Source organism: Tauraco erythrolophus, chromosome 10 (assembly GCF_009769465.1).
Source record: "Tauraco erythrolophus isolate bTauEry1 chromosome 10, bTauEry1.pri, whole genome shotgun sequence".
NCBI classification, from domain to species: Eukaryota; Metazoa; Chordata; class Aves; order Musophagiformes; family Musophagidae; genus Tauraco; species Tauraco erythrolophus.
In genome coordinates this window covers 2,764,577-2,786,087 of record NC_141474.1, presented here as the reverse complement: position 1 = coordinate 2,786,087, position 21,511 = coordinate 2,764,577, and the positions used below count along the sequence as shown (strand labels likewise).

Sequence of the window (21,511 nt, the reverse complement as noted above, 5' to 3'; positions counted from 1 at the left end):
GTGATTTTCTTTTCTAGCTATATTTCAAGTATTTTTTTTTGCAAGTCTTGACTTATCTACGTGATTTCTCTGTAGCTGATATCTCACTAGCGTATATCTTGTGTAGAGGATATTCTGTAAGGAACAAAAATTGTTCCAGTGCTTTTTGTGATATAAAGGAGACTTGAGTTGTGTGTCAAAAGGGTAGTAACTGCCATTTTATTTTTGTTAAATTAAGACTCCACAGTGCGTTTACTCTGGGAAGTCCGCAATGCCCAAAGGTCCTTTGTTTTGATTTATTGCTGTAGTTCCACCAAACATCATGGGAGAGGAGCAAAACATCTCTGTGCTCATCAGCCAAACGGTGGAGCTGCTCTGCCAGAGCAATGCCATTCCCCGACCCGTGCTGACGTGGCTCAAAGACGGGCGACCCTTGCTGAAGAAACCAGGTCTTGGCATCTCTGATGATGGAAGTGTATTGAAGGTAAACTGGGCGGTCAGGCTCCGGGGGCAAATGATTTCTGGGGAGTATATCCAGCATGAAGGTTCCAGATACCTGTTAGAGATTGGATAGCATTAGGTCTCCTGGTGCAATGGGGAATAGTGGGCGAGGAGGGATGGGGGTCATGGCCATCTAGATGTTATTGTACAAGTTTTGAAGGAGTAATACTGTATTATTAATACTTAGAGAGACCGATGTAAAAATAAAAATGGAAATCTGAACAGCCTCTCTCTGCAAGTTTCATTTTTAATACTGTAAGAAGAAAAAAAAATGCAGGTTTTCATTTTTTCCTCCTAGATTGAAGGAGCTCAAGTACAGGACACTGGCCGTTACACTTGCGAAGCGACCAATGTTGCTGGGAAAACTGAAAAGAACTATAATGTCAATATTTGGGGTAAGATTTATTAAGCTTATTCCAAGAACGGGAATGGAGCTCGGAGTGAAATTACGATGTGGGACACTAAAATCCTCTGTGGTTGGGAAACACGTGGTTGCTGAGGTTCCTGCAGGGAGATGTTATTATATTTGCTGTAGTTTAACAGCCCCAAGAATGCACACGCGTTTTCCAAATGGCTTTGGTTTGGTTCTAAATTAGTACCAGCTACTTTGTAGAACTTTGTCAGGCTGGGTTTGCATCCATGATAGTAGTTCAGAGCTATAACTACCTGGTTTTGTAGCCACAGAACTATTGGCACGTTCTAATGCCTTTTAAAGTAACCTACCAGCTTTCCACTTTTTTAAATGCTGAAGCATGGAAATCCAAATAAATAAAAGCTCTTTTACCTGGTTTTATTTACTCTGCAAAGTCAGCAGTGCAGAATCATAACAATGGCTTTAGTGAGATGTTTCTATGGCTGGATAATGAATGTGGCTTAGAACCTTTATTTGAATCATTGATTTTGAGTGGTTTTTCTGCATCATTATTTTGTCATAAAATCATAGAATGGTTTGGGTTGGAAGGGACCTCAAAGATCATCTAGTCTAGCAGGGACACCCTCCACTACACCGGGTTGCCCAAAGCCTCATCCAGCCTGGCCTTGAACACTTCCAGGGATGGGGCATCTACAGCTTCTCTGGGCAACCTGTGCCAGTGCCTCACCACCCTCTGAGTGAAAAATTTCTTCCTTAGATCCAATCTAAATCTCCCCTCTTTCAGTTTAAAGCCATTGCCCCTTGTCCTATCACTACACACCCTTGTCCAAAGCCCCTCTCCAGCTTTCCTGTAGGCCCCCTTTAGGTACTGGAAGGCTGCTATAAGATCACCCCGGAGCCTATATGCAAACTGTCCCTATATGCAAATTGAAATGTGCCTTTTTCTGCTATGGCAACTTACTTTATTTCTTTTTCTTCTTTCTCAGAAGGCTAGAAATATCTAATAGGATTTGTAATGCCAAAATTACAATTTTTAGTAGAATTCTGCCATTATTTACTAATAAAGAAACGTTCCTGGTGTTTAAATTATGGGGTGGATGTTGGAATACCGACAAGACCATGTGATTTTCCCATGCTAAAGCATATACCCGTGTACTGCGTATGTCGTCTTCGTCTCCCCCTCCCACAGGTTTGTAAGAGCTGCACTGATGCAAAGGACTTGCTGCTGGAGGGATATGGATTTGTTCTTTCATGTAATGAGACCATTTCAGTAGGATTTTGAGAGAAGGGATAATTCTTTGCAAGTTAGCAGCTTTGACAGAATAAGCTTAATAGAAACCAAAAGCTGCCTGTGAAAGTCATCTGTGGATAAGTGTTTACAGTTGTAGCCTTTGTTTACACCCAGGGACCAAAAGTCCTGCTTGCCATATTTTTAAAGTTTTAAATCCAGGAAATGTATCCTTCTGAGGATTGGTGAGATCCTGAGAGCCAGCTCTGGTTCCAGGAACCAGCCCATGTGTTAAATGGAAGATGTACCTCCTCAGAGAATGGCACAAACGTTTTGACTAGAGGCAGGACAAAAAAAAAAAGGTTGAAGCCAGTACAGTACAATAAAGCCCTTTGCAGTCAGTTGTTTTAAAACCCATACATCTGGTTGCTGCTAAATAAAGAGTTTGAAGTGTCAGAAGGAGAGGCTGCCTACTGTCACATGTATTAAAAACGTGCTGGATAACTTAGTCACTAGTGAGATTTTATTCTTCAGGTTCAGTCTATGTTCTCCCCTGTTTTTTTGGTCTCTTTTCAAGTGTTACCTACACTATTTTCATCTGAAGAAAATGGTTCCCCCATTTCAAGGAGGTGATTATCCCTTCCCTAGTGATTGAACCAAAGTTCCTTGAGTCTTTGAGAATCAGAGGGAAAACACCGGTCCCTCTTGTCTTTGTTTGCAGTCACAGAGCTGTGGAGCAAAGCTGGCACTGCTGCAGTAGGGCAGTCAAAGGGATGGAGTGTTGGATGTGGTTGCCAGCATGTTGCTGCAGGAAAAAACTCAAAGGAAAAACTTGGGCTGAATTTTAAAAGTCACTTTCTGAGTAATGGTGGTATCTGTAGGTTGATGAGCCGTGAACGAGGCAGGCTCTTACAGTTGGAGTCAGTTTATATAATTGACAGAAATGGCTTTGTTCTCTGAAGTCCATTCAAAAGTCAGCCAGAAGTAGAGCCTACACGTGCCCCAGACCTCAGAGGCTGGAAGGATGGATGCAGTCGTTCACAAGTATGTTACTCCCTGCCCAGGATCTGGTTTGCATTGTCAGCAAGAGACTACAATCCTTCTAATTGCTTCGGAGCATAACGGGACAAATTTGTATGAGGGTCATTTGGGTCCTACTCTTGGCTGATAACGTTTTGGTTTGAATGCTGCAATTACTTGGCATTTCTTTTCAGTGCCACCAACTATTTGTGGCTCAGATGACATCTCTCAGCTGACAGTAATTGAAGGCAGCTTGATCAGCCTGATGTGCGAGTCTAGTGGCATCCCACCACCCAGTCTTGCCTGGAAAAAGAATGGTGAGTAACCGTCCATTGTCTGCTTTATAAAGCAAGTGTGATAATTCCGACCTGCCAGTTTCTCTTTTTTCATAGAATCATAGAATGGTTAGGGCTGGAAGGGACCTTCAAAGGCCATCTAGTCCAACCCCCCTGCAAGGAACAGGGATATCTCCAACTAGATCAGGTTGCTCAGGGCCTCGTCCAACCTGGCCTTGAATGTCTCCAGGGATGGAGCATCTACCACCTCTCTGGGCAACCTGTTCCAGTGTTCTACAACTCTCATGGTAAAAAATTTTTTCCTAATATTCAATGTGAATCTACCTCCCTCTATTTTAAAACCATTACCTCTTGTCCTATCACAACAGGCCTTCCTGAACAGCCTCTCCCCATCTTTCCTGTAGGCCCCCTTGAGGTACTGGAAGACCGCTATAAGGTCACCCCGGAGCCTCCTCTTCTCCAGGCTGAACAGCCCCAACTCTTTCAGCCTGTCCTCATAGGAAAGGTGCTCCAGCCCTCTGATCATCTTCTTTTTTTCCTGTGAACATTTTAGACAGTGTGTTCTGAGGACTTCAAACATACAGATGTCTAACCAGTCCTGCTACTGAGTCAAACGAACCACAGCAGTAGATTATTCCCTTCTCTTTAACTCACCTCCGCTTGGATAAGGCATCATTATTCCTAAAGATGTGCAAGAGAAGCACAGTGCAGAGATTCCTGAGCTGACTTAAAAATGGGTGGTTGATACGTGTCAGTGAAGCAGTGAACCCCTCTCCATATGCTTATTTACCGTGGGGCAGCAAGACGGCATCCAGACTTATTTATGGATCCCAGCAGGAGTGCTGCGAGTCCCGTGGTGCTGAGTCGAGGGTCCCTGCCCCGTGATCCACTGCGTAGCGTAGACATATCCTCTGGGTTATTTTTACATTTGCAGCCATGGCATGCTGCCAAGTGGTGGAAGTGCATCCAGTTATTGAACCTTTCTCTCATCTCATTTTAATATTTCAGAATAACGCGCACACCTTTTTGCTTTAGGGGTTAAAGTAACGTTGAGAAACACCTTCTTATGAATCAGTAGACGAAAGCAGGTATTTTTAGCACCTTTTATGCATGGACATTGTTGGAAACAGAACATTAGACAAAGTAAGATATTGTGAACTCTTCAGTATGGTAATTCTCATGTTATTAATCAATCTTACCTTTTCGTCTTTCTAGATGGCACAATTCAGCGTGGTACGTGCCTACCTTCATTTATTTTGGCTTGTGGAAAGGACAGATTTTAATTACAAAACACTTCTTCTAACGCGTAAAATTTTCAGAGAAAATGAAGTTTATCAAGTTCTTTTTAAACCCTGTCTCTTGGAAGCCAAAAAGGTGTTGCATGATGTGTTCTAATCATGTACTGCAAGGCTAAAGCCTGCGTGCACTTCAGTGGCAGAAAGGAAACTTGAACCTGTTGGAAGGTCTAGAATCATAGAATGGTTTGGGTTGGAAGGGACCTTAAAGATCATCTAGTTCCAGCCCCCCCTGCCATGGGCAGGGACACCTTCCACTACACCAGGTTGCCCAAAGCCTCATCCAACCTGGCCGTGAACACTGCCAGGGATGGGGCAGCCACAGCTTCTCTGGGCAACCTGTGCCAGTACCTCACCACCCTCAATGTAAAGAATTTCTTATATCTAACCTAAATCTGCCCTCTTTCAGTTTAAAGCCATTGCCCCTTGTCCTATCACTGCACACCCTTGTAAAAAGTCCCTCTCCAGCTTTCCTGTAGGCCCCCTTTAAGTACCGGAAGGCTGCTAGAAGGTCTCCCTGGAGCCTTCTCTTCTCCAGGCTGAACAGCCCCAACTCTCTCAGCCTGTCTCCATAGCAGAGGTGCTCCAGCCCTCGGATCATCTTTGTGGCCTCCTCTGGACTCGTTCCAGTAGCTCCATGTCCTTCTTGAGTTGGGGACTCCAGAGCTGAACACACTATTCTAGGTGGGGTCTCACGAGAGCCGAGTCAGAAGGGCGGTCAGAAAGTAGTACAGTGGACTTTCCACCACGTGAGCAAGCTCATTACCATTTTCTGGGTTTTTATCTGAAAGAATGTCTCTTGCAGGCTCTCCGCTGGCGGCTGACCTTTCAGGAAGGGTGCGGGTATTATCTGGAGGGAGACAGCTGCAGATTTCGGTTGCTGAAAAGTCTGATGCTGCATCTTACGCTTGCGTGGCTTCAAATGCAGCTGGAAGTGCAAAGAAAGAATACAGTTTGCAAGTACATGGTAAGCTACCACGAAAAATTTTGGTCATGGTTATCGAGTTCTGCAGTAGAGTTACGTTATGGAAGCGTTATCACTACAGTGATGTTCAACCTCAAGATTGTCAGAGTAAAGGACAACTTAAATGTACTTCGAGGAGAATAAGTAATTAAAATTTTGGCAATTTGGACTCGAAGCTTGACCAAGACGTTGCGTGTACCTGTTGAAAGTGTGTTTGACCACAAATCATTGCAGGGATGTAAACTCTTTAGGTAGTGGGATGTTTCTTGTCACTAAACTGTAGTAGTGATTACAACTGGTTGAACTTAGATTTTCCACTTTCACTGCAAATTCCCTATTTCAGTCGGGAATGAAAGGAGGTATTTTTAAACAGTCCCATGAAAGAGAAAAATCTTCAGAAATCTGTAGGAATTGATGGAATTTGGGGCAGTCTTTTGATTTGAATTTTTGCTCGTGTTTGCGTTTTTAAAGTTGCCTGTAAGTTTCTTTGTCTTTTCTCAGCCCTGCGGAAAATGCCACGAGTTGCAGAGTGCCCCAGCTGCTTTGCCAGCAGTAACCCACGATAACTGGCCTTTGTTAACGTGCTGATCTGGCAAACTGGATTGCCCTTCTGTTCAGAAACAGGTGAAGATCCTGAAATGTAACTTTCACTCGACTTCTAAACTGTGTTTCTTCTTCTTTCCCAGTTCGACCAACTATATTAAACAGTGGTAGCCACCCATCAGAAGTTGTCGTCACCCAAGGAAATGAAGTTTCCTTTGAATGCAAGGTCCAGGGCGTTCCAGAACCAGCCGTGGCGTGGATGAAGGATGGCCGTCCACTGGTCAATGGAGGGGACATAGCAATACTTCATGGTGGTCACGTTCTTCAGCTGAAAAACATCCAGGTGTCGGACACCGGCCGCTACGTCTGTGTTGCTGCCAACGTGGCAGGGCTGTCTGACCGAAAATACGATTTAAATGTTCATGGTGAGTGTGTGTAAAATGGGGCAGGCAGAACAGAAACAATTTAGACCTTTAAATTCACCCAAGGACGTCCAAGAAATAATTGTGTCGCTAAAGGCACCGCTTGTATCTATTGGAAGCTTTACACGCGATGCAGTTTCAATCGCAAAAATCCAAATCCGATTTTATAATTCCTGAATATTTTAAAATCTTACCTCTGTCCCTGTTAATATCAGGCCACTCCCAGTTGCTCCATCTCCCGAGAGGAGGACACCAAGATATGGTGTAATTTTATACGATACTGGTGTGAGCATCATGGTGGGAAATACTCTGTTGGGGGAGATGGAAGTGAAGGTTTAACCCAGAACACCCTGCTGGTGGCCACGACCAGAGGACCGTTACCTGAGGACAGCCAGTATTGCAAGTATCTAATTAGCAGGTTCTCTCATTTTGCACAGCCAGAATAATTTAAAGATGGAACCTCCAACTCTAATTCATCTCCATAGTTTGACTTGATGGCATTGATCAGAACATCACATTATCTTCCAGCCGCTGTGATGGCTTTTGCATATGACTTTTTACACTTCATCAAACACTGAATATTCATGTTTTGCTGTGAAAGTAAACACAGAAATTCTTATTATTGAAAATGAGAGGCCAAAATTATGTTTTTGTATTTGGAATATTTGCTGTACTATATTATCCAACTTCTGGGTAGTAAAGAAAAACTTCAAACCTCCTCAAGCTACTCGGAGTGCTGGAGGATGTTGGTCAATTCTTGACCCCAGGCTTTATGTTCTGAAGAATGAACTGCAGAACTGCTTCCAAAGTGGAAACATTCTTATTCCTAGCTAAGAAAAGCTAAAAATAAATTCACGGTAGTTATTTTAATAGAGGGTTGTTCTTTCCATTTGAAAAATCATATAATTCTTTAAGTGTTAGAGATTTCCCTAGTGTTTCATTGGATACTGGAAATTATAATTAGCATAGAATGGACAGAGCTACTATAAACTGTTGTTAGCTACGGATCTTAAGCCATAAAATAAAGGTAATAGAACTGATAGAATTGAATTTTAATATTTCCATGCTGTTGCACAGTGAGAAATTGTCATTAATATATAGTACAAAATGTCTCAGTTTTGTAGCTCTTCCCTTGCCAAGCTTATCTTAGCTTCAGCCAATTATTATTTAGATGACGGAACCTTTTGAGAGCAGAATTAATTTCGATTTGTTCTGAAGTATGGCTTCACTTCACTCTTTTCTGTAGTTCCCCCAAGTATTGCTGGTTACCTGCAGATGCCTGAAAACATCAGCGTTGTGGAGAAGAATCCCGTCTCTCTGGTTTGTGAAGCTTCAGGAATTCCCTTGCCGTCAATAACGTGGCTCAAGAACGGATGGCCCGTCACTCTGAACAGCTCCATGCGAATCCTCTCAGGTGCAGAAGCTGGAGTTCTTATTTTTATTTTTTAATTAAAAAAAAGGAAGGGGCCAAAGGGCCTTCTGCATCTACATTGCAGGTGTTTCAGATGAAAAGAGATTTGGTTTAATTATCTGTAAAGACAAGGAGAGAATCATAGAATGGTTAGGGCTGGAAGGGACCTTCAAAGGTCATCTAGTCCAACCCCCCTGCAAGGAACAGGGATATCTCCAACTAGATCAGGTTGCTCAGGGCCTCGTCCAACTTGGCCTTGAACGTCTCCAGGGATGGAGCATCCACCACCTCTCTGGGCAACCTGTTCCAGTGTTCTACAACTCTCATGGTAAAAAATTTTTTCCTAATATCCAATCTGAATCTACCTCCCTCTATTTTAAAACCATTACCCCTTGTCCTATCACAACAGGCCCTCCTGAACAGCCTCTCCCCATCTTTCCTGTAGGCCCCCTTGAGGTACTGGAAGACCGCTATAAGGTCACCCCGGAGCCTCCTCTTCTCCAGGCTGAACAGCCCCAACTCTTTCAGCCTGTCCTCATAGGAAAGATGCTCCAGCCCTCTTATCATCTTCGTGGCCCTCCTCTGGACCCTCTCCAACTGGTCCATGTCCTTCTTATGTTGGGGGCTCAGAGAAGAGAAACTGATCCTCAATGCCAAGCCCTCTTCCTCTTCACAGTTATTTTACCCTTTAAAGATGAAAAATCTTGATGAGAATGAATACATATGACAATAAACAAACCACATCCTTCATTCCTGTGGGTCTGTACGTGAAACCACAGGGATACCTGTTCATAAGCCTCGGAAGTTAATGCACATAAATGCTTCCTGGCCTTGGAGCTAACTGAATGGCATCTTCAGAATGTCATCTAATAACAGCTGGAATTAGGTGATCAAAGCCAGCACGGAGCACTCCATTAGCAAGGCAACTAGCCCAAGGGGTCTGGAGAAACTCATGATTGGCAGAGAAACAGATCCAATTCATCAGAGATCTCGATTTTCGAGCTGGAATAACCTACAAAGAACCTAGTTCAGATGCCTTTTTATGACAGCAGTAATTAACAGAGGTGTCTGAAACAGGAGGGACTCAGTACCTGTTCCTGTAAATCATCTCCCTGCAGTACCACAGGGAAGCGAGAGTACTTGAGTGGCAGCTGCAGTGATGCTGATTCTTTGTGCTTACAGTAGGAGATGGAGTTGGCAGCCCTTGGGGTTGCGAACGCAAGATGCGTGCCAAGCAGGCAATACATTTTGCATTGGCTTCACGTGGCTGGGGGTCAGCTTTGGGGGGGTGCGTAGAATTGAGTATCTGGTTATGACTGAGATGTATAGATGACAACTGAGATGTTTCTTTGCCCTTGGGTTTGCCACTCCCAGCTAGAAATCTCATGAAAATAAGTTTTGATGAAGTTTCTGGTACTCTGACATAGCCACCGTGCAAAGCCAAGCCAGCCTACAGCATGGACACAAGAAAACTGTCAGACAGGTAAAGCAACTGGGAGGTGTTTAGAAGCTCAGCTGGGACTGGATTTGGAGCTGGAATTTTTCAGGATTTCTTTCGTTCGTGTAGCTTTTAGCGTTACAGGTAGCCCTGCCTTCTGCTTTCCCGTTTTTACATGGAAAAAGGAGTGGGTGTCTGATTATTACCCAGTATAAATCTGACTGTCTGAGTTGGTATGCGTTCCTTTGTGTGTGAAGTTGCCATCAACAAAAATAATTTTTCTTCTGGGCTTGATTGTTTCTGTTCTGTCTGTTCATTTCTACACCCACACTAATATCACCACCCGGATTGTGGAGTCAGGAAGGGTGAGAGACAAAAAGATGTTTATTGTCTCCGAACGTTAGCTGCAGTGGGAGTGGGGCAACGGGCCAGAACTCAGTGCTTTGTTTTCCAGCAAACTTTGTGCTTTTGTGCAGTTCTTTAGAAAACTGCATGTTGTGGCAGCGAACCGTAACCGGCGTGGCATTTGGAACTTTATTGGTGCTTGTACAGCTGTAAAAAAAACAACAACAAATCCCCCTCGTCAACTGATGGAAGAGGTAAAACACTTTGCCAAAGCAAGATTTTGGTTCTGTTGATTGAAAACATACTTGGCATTGCAGATGCTTTAAATGTGTGGACACGCTGCGGGCAGCTTTGAAGCTGTTAATTCAGATACTATGCTGATGTTTCCTTTTAAAGATGCTTCCTACATCCTTTAGGAAAAAAAAAAAAGAAAAAAGAATTTCCACCATACTACATCTGCTTTCCTTGCAGACAATGCACCAAGCTGCATATGACTTTAGGAAGGAGATTACTAATTTTTAGCTAAATGCAGAAAATGATATCCTGCCTCAGCGCTGGAGCCCTGGGTGTGCCAGTATGTGATACAGTCTCCTGCAAGCAGGGGATCTGCTTCGTTTTGCTTCTCATATGGCTGTCTTCAGGATGTGGATGGCAGAAAGGATCAGGGTGACACGAGTCTGCAAGAACTGAGCCTTCCTCAGTCTGGCAGTACTCCCTCCAGCAGGTAGGATTCCTTGGGTGTGGAGGCACATCCATCAAGCAGGTCAGCAGTCTCTTCCTTCAAAGCACGGGACCAAGAACATACATTTCTGGCATATATCCCAATAAAGAGACCCTGTGGATATCTGCAGGCAGGACACGCACCGTTCCGATGTGATGTACTGGGAGATAACGATTGCTAATGAGAAACTGGGAAACCTTGAAGGATGATCACCACGTTTGTCTTCACGCTTAAATGCTCACCGATGTTCGTTTTGCCAAAAAGGAGGCAAAGAGAAATTATTCTGCTAGGGCAAAGAAGGGATATTCTTCATCCTTTGGTCAAACATATTTGCAAATCTTCTTCCTTGTAAACTGGCATGCCTGTGCAAATGTGTTCTGACAACTCCTGCTATAGGATTATGAGAAATATGTGATTTTAAAACATGTAATCCAGTGCTGTTGTCACCTGTTGTTATTAGTGATGGCACAATTAATACACATGGTAGGAGAGGGGAGTGGAATTTTACTCCTTATCTGTACATGTGAAAATACCTTTGTGGAGCGTTTGTAACTAAACTTATTTTTATGATTACACGCACACGCCCGCTGATGAGGTTTTATTATTTTTTCTGGATAGTCATCTAGGTTCTCAGTGTAGCGAGGTACTCATGTGAACAAAAATCCTGCTGGCTGAGACACTGTATTCTCTCAAAATTTCCTGCATATAGGAGTGCTTGCACAAATCCTGCACATTGCAGACACGTCGTACCTGCTGCGTCCACAGTGTCGGTGCTGATCAAGAAATTACTTACGTGCACCGTACTCCTGTGTGTAGTTTGGGTGACCTGCGTGGAGCAGGTTCGATTTTTCGCTGCACAAACTCTACAGATGCGTCTCGAAATTTTCAGTGGTTTCATAGATTTCATAGATTTCTAGGTTGGAAAAGACCTTAGAGATCATCCAGTCCAACCGTCCCTAATCCCCATTAAACCATATCCCTAAGTAGTTCCTCCACCCATGGATGAACTGGTTGTTCCAGTTGGTCTCTGATTTCCTCCAGAAATTCTCGGAAAACGTCAAGAATGCCCCAAAGTTCACTTAAACGTGGTTTCTGGAGGAAAAAAAAAAAGGGATGTGTCAGAGTAGTTTGGAAGTTACTGACTAGAAAGAATAGGAAGTATGATGGATATTCAAAAAATCTGGGAGCGTTGGGGAGCTGAGCAGACATCCAGAAATGATGGGAGGAGGAGCAAGGTCAGTCATTTTCTTTTACTGTTTGTTCAACAAAACAGCCCAGATGAAAAAAATTTACAGCTGTAAATTTAACCAAAACATTAAAAAAAGTTAAGAGTTAGCACGGACAGTTTGGGAGCATATTGGTTGGAGCAGGATTTTAATGATGGTGTGGTTTTTTTTTGATTTTCATGTCAGGGGGCAGAACGCTGCGTTTGACACACACGAGTGTAGCAGATGAAGGTCGGTACAGTTGTGTAGTGACCAACGCTGCAGGAGAAGCCAGGAAGGATTTTGACCTTTCTGTTCTAGGTAAGTACGTGATATTTTTTGTTCACAGTAGAAGATGATAAGGGGGGGTCTACTGTATACTTTGCTGGTATTTTAAAAATTATTCTGCCAAAACATATGTCTTTAGGCAAAAAAAAAAAAAAAGAAAGTGCATTTGATAACATGGTCACAAAACCATGATTTTAAAGAGAAGTTACTTCTACGTGTGAGTTTGTTTAGTTTTTAAAATGAAGATTCTTCAGGTGTAATTTGGAATAACTACTTCTGGTTTGTGATGTTTGTTTCTTTTCCGAGAAGGAACGGTGTCGAGGTAACTGGTTTCAGTTCCCTTGTTTCAGTCAGATGGAAGTCTGGAAGATGCCAACAGCCAGATTCCCATCCTCTCTTCTCTTGTTGCTCACAGCTTCACCCTCCCTGGGGCGTGATGAACAGGCTCCATCAGTTCATAGGTGATGGGAAAAGGTGGAGGTTTTGTGTTTTCCTGGTCAGGTTAGTTTTCAGGCAGATCAGTTCCACGCTGCTTCACCACACAGCCTATAAATGCCAGAACTGGTGAAATGAAGATGGCAAGAGCGAGTGGTCAGCGTAACGGTGCTGTTTCTTTTGGCAGCCCCCTGGTTTTAAGCTGGTTTAAGTCAAAAGAAAACCATGACCCCAGGAAACCATATGAAATTACCTCATTAATGTTTATAAATATGGAAAGGGTGACTGGCATGAGGATGGAGCCAGGCTCTTCTCAGTGGCATCCGATGATAGGATAAGGGGAAATGGATCTAAGCTGGAACGTAGGAGGTTCTGCTTAAACATGAGGAAGAACTTCTTCCCAGTAAGGGGAACAGAACACTGGAACAGGCTGCCCAGAGAGGTTGTGGAGTCTCCTTCTCTGGAGATGTTCCAAACCCACCTGGACGCGTTCTTGTGTGATCTGATCTAGGTGGTCCTGCTCTGGCAGGGGATGGGACTAGATGATCCTTTGAGGTCCCTTCCAATCCCCAACATTCTGGGGTTCTGTGACATTAAACACTGGAGCTGGATTGTTTCTGCAAAATAGAGATCTCTGATCCAGTGGAAACCTTCAGTCAGTAGAGCCTTTGGTATTGTGAAAGATACAAACTGAGTGTGGTAGCGGGTGATGCTGCTAAAATATTTAGGCAAGGACTGGTACAGCAGGCTCTTTAGATGGCTGTTTGGAACCAAGATCTTGTAGTTTTGTCATTACTTATTTTTTAAAAATCGCTATTTGTCCCAGAAAATACTGCTTTGTTGGTTTAGTAACTATTTGTTATTTTTATCACTAATTACCAGGCCTGATGGAGGTTGTCTTTTGGCATTCCTGTATATAATTTTCCTACAAGTTTCTTTTCTCTAAGGTGCTACCAGCTCCCCGTGCCTTCGGCTGACCTACGCCTTCATGTCAGCTCATGTTTGTCCGATGAGCTCATGGAAGTGTAAGGCTGGTAGAATGGAAGAGAGGAGGATAAACACTGAAAAGCATTCATTGTTTTACTGTTTTCTTTGGAGGGTTTTCGTAGCAGGGTGTTCTGGAAACCTCTCTTGCATAGGCTTTGTTTGCCTTGAAGAAAAATGCTCAGTGGAGCTGATTTCAAGTGGACTAAGTGGAAAATTCCATTGTTCAGTCTTCTCTTCCCTCCCCACAGTAATTTCTTTGTCTTTCTAGAGGAAAGTTACTGGAATGTGGCCTGATGGTGACACAGAATATTCACCAGCTCACTGTAAATAGTGAAACATCGCAGTGTTTTCTCTAAATCAGTGTAGGAGGTGCATCAGGCGAGCCAGATCGCGTGGAGAGCTCGGTGTAATAACCATAATATTTATATATTTGCAAAACGTTTGGTGTGGCTTTGTCATATTTCTGACATTAATAAGTGCTGACATTCTTACTGTATCATTTTGGGGCCAAAGCGATGAGTTGCTCTGTTTATTTCTGAATAGTAACTTTTGGCCTGACTTAAAAGTCCAGAACTTGATGATTTTAGGTGATGTTTTCCCCCATCTCATTCCTTCACTAGTCGATGTGTCCTTGTCTCATTGCGTGTGGACACGAGAACCCGTGCAGAAGTCTGGTTTGCATTGCTTGTGCAGTCACAGCAGGGAATCTCATCCTAACTGCATCCTGGCCACCTCTTCCTAACCCTCATCTCACCATGGGTCCTGCTCAGAGGCCAGCTTCTAGCCATCTTTGCCATTCCAGTCCAGTGAGATGCAAAACTCAATTCGTTTTTTTTTCTTCTTAGCTCTAGTTTGTACCCTTCATTAATATAAAAAAATCTGGTGTAACGTTGTTTTTCTTTGTTGACAATGAATTCTGCATATTGCTGGTGCTTATTTTTGTAAAAATTCTCCCTCCAACTTCACAAATAAGCTGCTGAGTATATTTTACTACTCCTCTCTTTCGGCCTTATATCCAGGCTGAAAGTTTGCATTTTGTGGGATTATTAAGCGTAGTATCTGGCTCCAAAGTCTGGAATTTTCTTTAACAAAACTTTCCAAAATCTCTAGGACATTGGACTTTCTTTCTTATAACTCCAGGCTGTCTTTTCAAGCTGTTGTACTCCATGCCTACTTTGAATTGTAGTGCCATTTTCTTTTGCCCTGAATCTACAAATGCCTCTACTTTGAAAGAAGTAGCTGATCAGAGCTTTTCACCAACACATCCATAATCCGGCCTCCCTTATCCAATAGCACATTAGTCTGTGTAGTCCTGTTGACTGAGATTATTTGGAAACAAGTCATTAAGTGGTCAGCCATACAGTAAGAGTTTTGTTGTTTTTACAAGGGTGTGTGGTGACAGGACAAGGGGCAAAGGCTTTAAACTGAAAGAGGGCAGATTTAGGTCAGATCTAAGGAAGAAATTTTTCACTGTGAGGGTGGTGAGGCACTGGCACAGGTTGCCCAGAGAAGCTGTAGATGCCCCATCCCTGGCAGTGTTCAAGGCCAGGTTGGATGAGGCTTTGGGCAACCTGGTGTAGTGGAAGGTGTCCCTGCCTGTGGCAGGGGGGTTGGAACTAGATGATCTTTGAGGTCCCTTCCAACCCAAACCATTCTATGATTCTATGTGTTGAGTTAGCTACTTGGAGGGTGGATAGATGTTTTAAGGGTGTGGTTTTATCTTCTAGTTCCCTGGAGAAACATAGTTTGTACTACAGCAAGATGCCTCTAGACCTATATAGTTTGTTCATCTGCCTGTATGGAATTAGGTGTATTTGCATAGAACATTTGCATGCCTTTACGCAGCATCCACTTGTTCGTCATCTATTGTATTGCTTTGAGCGTGCTGGTAAGAAAACAAAAAACCCCACATGGATAGACAAACTGACTCTTTTTATTTCATGAAGCAATGCTCAGAGTTCTAGATAGATGCTTTCAGTCACTATTGGAAAAACAAACAGTTCAAACTTAAGCATGTGGTTTTGAACAAATGAATCACCTTTGTGATTCACACCTGCTTAATATGGGTGATGGAACTTGTTTACAAACTTATCAAACCTGCTGGTGCATAAAATCAAACCTGGCTCCACTAATGAGTGGTTGTCACCGTTGCACTACTGCCCATACTCAGAAATATTGCCCTACAGACCGTACTCAGCCCCCTGAGTATCTCTCAAGCTCTGAAGATGAAGTGAGGTGAGTACTTTATGTGTCTGTGGTCCTCTCTTGCCCTTTGTGTGGGCTTGTATGGTTAGAGGGTGCGTGTCTGTTGTCCAGGCGAGTTAGCTCTGCGTTATCTCACATCTGGACCTGTGGATCTGAGCGTTCAGAGACTGATGTGCTCAAAGGAGGCGTACGCTGAGAGAGAGCCCGAGTGTGTCTTCGTTGTATTGAAATTGGTTGCAAGTAACTCTTGTGTCTCCTCGTCTGTTTGCAGTGCCTCCAGGGATTGTGGGTGAAAATCAATTGGAAGATGTGAAAGTGAAAGAGAAGCACAGAGTTACCCTAACGTGTGAAGCGATAGGTAAAAGTATACCGTGTTACTTATCGTTGCTGCTCAGACCCATGGTGGCCATCATCGTTGGTTCTGAACAACATGTTTCTAATGGAATTTTCAGTTGGGCGGAATTTTTAAATTTCAGATTTAACCAGGGTGCTTACTGCAGGACTAAACACTCCTTCTTACAAAGGTGGTGTAAAATGTAACCAAGAGGATAGTTGCTGTGATGTTTCTTCTCTAGAAGATAGTTGATGTGATGTTTCTTCTCTAAAGGCCTGTGGGATTTAAGAGGAGGTGTATATTACTTCAGGAGGTTCGAAGACTTTAGAATACGTATTCCAAAACATCTCCCTAAAGGATGCATTTTAAAAGGGCATCTGAAACACTGTTTTTCTGCTTTTTCTGAAAACTTGACATATCCTAGAGGCTACGCAACAACTAATACCTGCAATTTTCTTTACTTCTTGAAGGGAACCCTGTGCCACAGATCACCTGGGTGAAGGATGGGCAGTCTCTAACTGAGGATGAAGATCACAAGTTTCTGTCCAGTGGGCGTTTTCTGCAAATCAGCAATGCTCAGGTCACTGACACAGGGAGATACACGTGTGTTGCATCCAATTCAGCTGGAGATAAGAGCAAAAGTTACAGTCTTAATGTACTTGGTGAGTACAGCTGGGCTGGCTCTTGCAGAGAAAATATTAATCTCAGGATAAAACAGATGATCACATTGGAATTTTGTAGTACTTTATTTACAGCAATGCCTAAGTTGCCTGTCTGTGATTAAAATTTTCTAGCTTAGTTGTTGATAAATAATGGTAGTTCAATAGAATCATAGAATCATCTGATTGGAAGAGACCTTCAAGATCATCGAGTCCAACCACTCACCCTGCACTGTCAGGGTCCCTAAACCATGTTCCTCAACACCAAATCCACACGGTTTTTAAACACCTCCAGGGATGGGGACTCCACCACCTCCCTGGGCAGCCTGTTCCAATACTTCACAACCCTCTCTGGAAAGAAATTTTTCCTGATATCCAACCTAAATTTCCCCTGGTGCAACTTGAGGCCATTCCCTCTCGTCCTGTCATTTCTAACGTGGGAGAAGAGACCGACCCCCATCTCCCTACAACTTCCTTTCAGGTGATTGTAGAGAGCGATAAGGTCCCCCCTGAGCCTCCTCTTCTCCAGACTGACCAGTCCCAGCTCCCTTAGCCGCTCCTCACAGGACAAGTTCTCCAAACCCTTCACTAGTTTCATTGCCCTTCTCTGAACCTGCTCCAGCACCTCAACGTCCTTCTTGAAGTGAGGGGCCCAAAACTGGACACAGTACTCCAGGTGTGGCCTCCCCAGTGCTGAGTACTGGAGGACAATCACTTCCCTGCTCCTGCTGGCCACACTGTTTCTGATCCATGCCAGCATTCCGTTGGCTATCTTGGCTGCTTGGGCACACTGCTGGCTCATGTTCAATCGGCTGTCGACCAGCACCCCCAGGTCCTTCTCTGCTGTGCAGCTTTCCAGCCACACTTCCCCAAGCCTGTAACACTGTAGGGGGTTGTGGTGGCCCAAGTGCAGGACCTGGCACTTGGTCTTGGTGAATTTCATACAATTAGCTCAGCAATTCTGTGCTTTAGACAATATAGAGCTGGAAAATGCGGAACTATAACAGGACATTTTCTGTAGGGAAGGAGCAGGACAGTGCATTGGTTTATGCCCATTCAAGGAAGGAAGATCTGAAGAGCACTTCAGATTGTGATCTCTTCATAAAAGCTGAAACCATCTGCAGTTCTTTTATTTTTTTTCTTTTCATGATGGTTATTGCGTAACCAAATGCAAACAACAGCGAGTTTCTTTTCCACCTCCTCGTTTCCTTGGCTCGTGCCTCCTACCGATCTGCTGCTCAAGGAGTCATCAAGCAGTGGTCCACCAGCTGCTGGGCAAGAAGTGGTGGATGGTTTCCTGGTGACCGTTGTTTGACAAAGGCTTAGGGTGGCTGGATGCCACCGACATGACCTGACCCGTTGACTTCAGGACAAAACATAAAACCAGATGAGCATTGTTTGGTTCTGGGTTTCGGTACACCTCGTAGGAATGCCTCCCAGCTATTTAAGGCTACAACCAGATTCCTAGACTGGACAGGGAAGAAAAAATTGGCTTTTCATAGGGTTCCTTCCTCTGTTCAAGAATTCTGTTGTTCCCAGTGTCTCCAACCATTGTGGGTGCAGATGACCGTGGAAATGCAGAAGATGTCGCGGTTATCCTCAACAGCCCAGCGTCGCTGCTTTGCGAGGCTTACTCGTACCCTCCAGCTACGATCACCTGGCTGAAAGATGGTAATCCTTTAGAATCAAACCGAAATATCCGCATTTTGCCAGGTAAGTTTTTTGTTGTTATCGGGAAATAACACTTTATTCTTTCATTGTTTAGTTTCCCGTTGCAGATTTTTTTGAAAAATGGAATGATGTATTTCTATTAAGTGCAAAGTTTGTACTTGTGTAGCATTTCCCATTCCAGTGTTTTTAAGTGTTTCACAATTAACTGGTTATTTACTCATATTTTAGTTGTATTCAGGTATTTATCCTTTTGTTCCATAAAGCTAAATGATGACATTGTTGGAGTTAATAATGAATGTAAATAACTTGAAATTAGATGGAGAGATATATGAACAATGATGCTAGTGAGAAGGATGAGGTAGGGTTTTTCTAGGTCATTAGTAGTTTGCCATTTTGAATGTGTGGAGTGACTGTTACCTGGCACATCTGTGGAGGTGGAAAACAGGAACAAGCTTCACTGGTGCCACTGAAGTAACGTAGATGAACGTGTACGTTAGTGTCGTTAACCAGAAGTGTTCAGAGGAAGAATGAGTCCATGTCGATGGCGAGGGATTGAATTACTACATGAGGGGCCAATTCCTAGGAATCAGTCTGAAAAGAGCTGCAGCCAAATTAAATAGTTGACTCATCCCTGAGAATGTAGACACCATAAATCATAAATAAGCAGGATACTATGGGAAGGAGATTGATGGATGTCAAAGTCATAGAGGCCACCCGAAGTCTTCAACCTTACCTATTTGTTCATGTTCACAATTCTTCTCACGTTGTGACTTGCTTCTGTCCATGCTCTGGCGGGAGTTCAGGGCCTTTTTCTTAGGAAGTATGGAGTTGTGATCCAAAGCACTGCCGCAAATTCCGCACTCATTTATTGCACAGGATACACAGTGGTAAGCCTTCAGTTTTTCGTGCTCATCCGAGAGCAGAATTTGGACCAAAGGATTGAAAATAGGCTGCAGAAACCAGTCGAACAATTGGGAAGCGAGAGCTCAGTGTAGGTGTGATTTAAAGAATTGTCTTTTGGCAGGTGGTCGAACCCTGCAGATCCTAAATGCACAGGAGGAGAACGCTGGAAGATATACCTGTATAGCCACAAATGAGGCTGGAGAAACTTTGAAACACTATGAAGTCAAAGTCTACAGTAAGGAAAGGCTTCCAATTGATTTTTTTTTTTTTTTTTTCATTCTTCTAGTTTTTCCCTTTGCAGTGTTACCTGTCCTGGTGAACACAGGGCTTGCTGTGAGTGGCTTTGTTCAGCAAACATCTGCATTAGCTCATAGCGTTGCTTGAGGAAAGACCCTGGAAGAGTTTGCTCTTGCATCCTTTACAAGTGCTGCTGTTGGGCTAAAAATCTTTGTACCACCCAGGGGAAGACAATTTAAGACACATTGAACTTGGAGTTTCTTCTGAAATGCTTTTGGTATATGATTTTCAAATTAGAGGAATGCAGCGCGATGGGAGATGTGAGCAGAGAACCTCGTGAGCAAAGAAACTATTTTAGAAAAAGAGGAGGGGAGGGGGACCCATAACATCTAATGGGAAGCTTTCTTGAGTAAGGTCGAACAGGAGGATACTATTTTTATATCCTTCCATAAAATACCATATGCACAAAAGCTTTCCCATTCAAGGCTACCTGTCAGCACGTTGTCTTTTGAACATCTATGCCTAAAACTCTATTTTAATGCTCAAACTCTTCATTACGGGCTCAGTCAAGCATGGTTTTTCATCTTTTTTTTTTTTTCTTTTCATTTCTTAGTTTACATTGGGGTTTAGTTTGCTTCCTCACAGTAAATGTGCTGTTATTTTAATTACACTAAATCCCTAGTAAGGCCCCATTGGAATGTGAATAATGAGAAGATGACAAAAGAGTTCTTTATTGAAGTATGGCTATGTAGCAACATAAAGCCCCCCACCCCTAAATGCCATTGCAACTGTTAGTTATTAGGGTACTGTAAGCATTAGGGAGAATTCAACATTTCCCATTGAAAAAGAATGGAAAATGCTATGAAAGCATTTAAAATCATGTAAAAGATATTACGAGAGCGGGGTGGGGGGTAGCTTAAGAGTTTTGAAATGTTCTGTTTTCGTTCTGATGCAGAAGGGAACGAGGTTTTGCAACCTCGAGGTTTCAGCGGAATGGAAACGTTGAGTTTGGGCCAGCTACTCCGAGTGAGGACTTCAGTTCAAACATATGTTTCTGAGAATATTAGTTTCCATTAAAATGCTTTTTAATGACTGCAGTACACTGAACTGTGTAGAATTCCAGCCAAAGACATAATAAAGTGCTGTAGCTAGGTAAGGCTGTCATCAGCTTGCATGTCTAAAACTGTTGAACACAGTTTTATATATTTTTATATATAAAACATATACTAAAAATAGTTTAAAATACATATATATATATATAAAAAAAAAAAATCAGCTTTGAGGAGAGGCAGATGGCACTTGCTTTCCCTGAGGTTATGATCCAGGTTTCCCCTTCGTCCAGTTAATTTTGAAACGTTCCGTAGTACCGTAAGTCATGCAAGTCCCTCTCGCTGCCTTTGTTTCTGTGCAGTTCCCCCCACCATTAACAAAGGGGACATCTCGGGGACGGGTCTGTCCCCTAAAGAAGTGAAGGTCAAGGTGAACCACAGCCTCTCCCTGGAGTGTGACGCTCACGCCGTTCCTGCTGCTGCCATCCACTGGTACAAGGACGGACAGGCCAGTTGCAAACTTAATTCCTTCTAACGGGGATTTCATAGATTTCTAGGTTGGAAAAGACCTTAGAGATCATCGAGTCCAACCGTCCCTAATCCCCATTAAACCATATCCCTAAGTACATCATCCACCCTATTCTTAAACACATCCAGGGATGGGGACTCAACCACCTCCCTGGGCAGCCTATTCCAGTGGCTGACAACCCTTTCAGAGAAGAAATACTTCCTAACATCCAACCTGAATCTCCCCTGACTAAGCTTATACCCATTTCCTCTTGTTCTATCACCCAACACTAATGTAAAGAGCCCTTCCCTACCTTCCCACCATCTTTTCTCAAGTATTTGTAGGCTGTGCCGAAACAACTGTGTATTCACTGCCACTGGTAAGGGGCATCCTTGCAGTGTGCCAGGCTCGCTTGCCTGAAGTCAAGGAAGCCGTTTTCCCACTGTCCTGCCGACAAGATCACCCCTCATGCCTCTCAGGATGTTCGCTGTTGA

At 43.4% G+C, this 21,511-nt stretch overlaps 1 protein-coding gene across 1 annotated transcript in view; it reads left to right on the top strand.

The window, feature by feature from the left end:
* Positions 1 to 21,511, top strand: part of HMCN1 (hemicentin 1) — a 201,735-nt gene that overhangs the window by 120,120 nt on the left and 60,104 nt on the right. The window contains exons 41-52 of the mRNA XM_086617855.1: positions 288 to 463; positions 779 to 875; positions 3,296 to 3,418; positions 5,498 to 5,659; positions 6,343 to 6,624; positions 7,868 to 8,035; positions 11,949 to 12,062; positions 15,928 to 16,014; positions 16,461 to 16,652; positions 18,189 to 18,362; positions 19,345 to 19,458; positions 20,872 to 21,017. Of these exons, the coding sequence (XP_086473981.1) occupies positions 288 to 463; positions 779 to 875; positions 3,296 to 3,418; positions 5,498 to 5,659; positions 6,343 to 6,624; positions 7,868 to 8,035; positions 11,949 to 12,062; positions 15,928 to 16,014; positions 16,461 to 16,652; positions 18,189 to 18,362; positions 19,345 to 19,458; positions 20,872 to 21,017 (1,835 nt within the window). The remainder of the gene's footprint in view (positions 1 to 287; positions 464 to 778; positions 876 to 3,295; positions 3,419 to 5,497; positions 5,660 to 6,342; positions 6,625 to 7,867; positions 8,036 to 11,948; positions 12,063 to 15,927; positions 16,015 to 16,460; positions 16,653 to 18,188; positions 18,363 to 19,344; positions 19,459 to 20,871; positions 21,018 to 21,511) is intronic.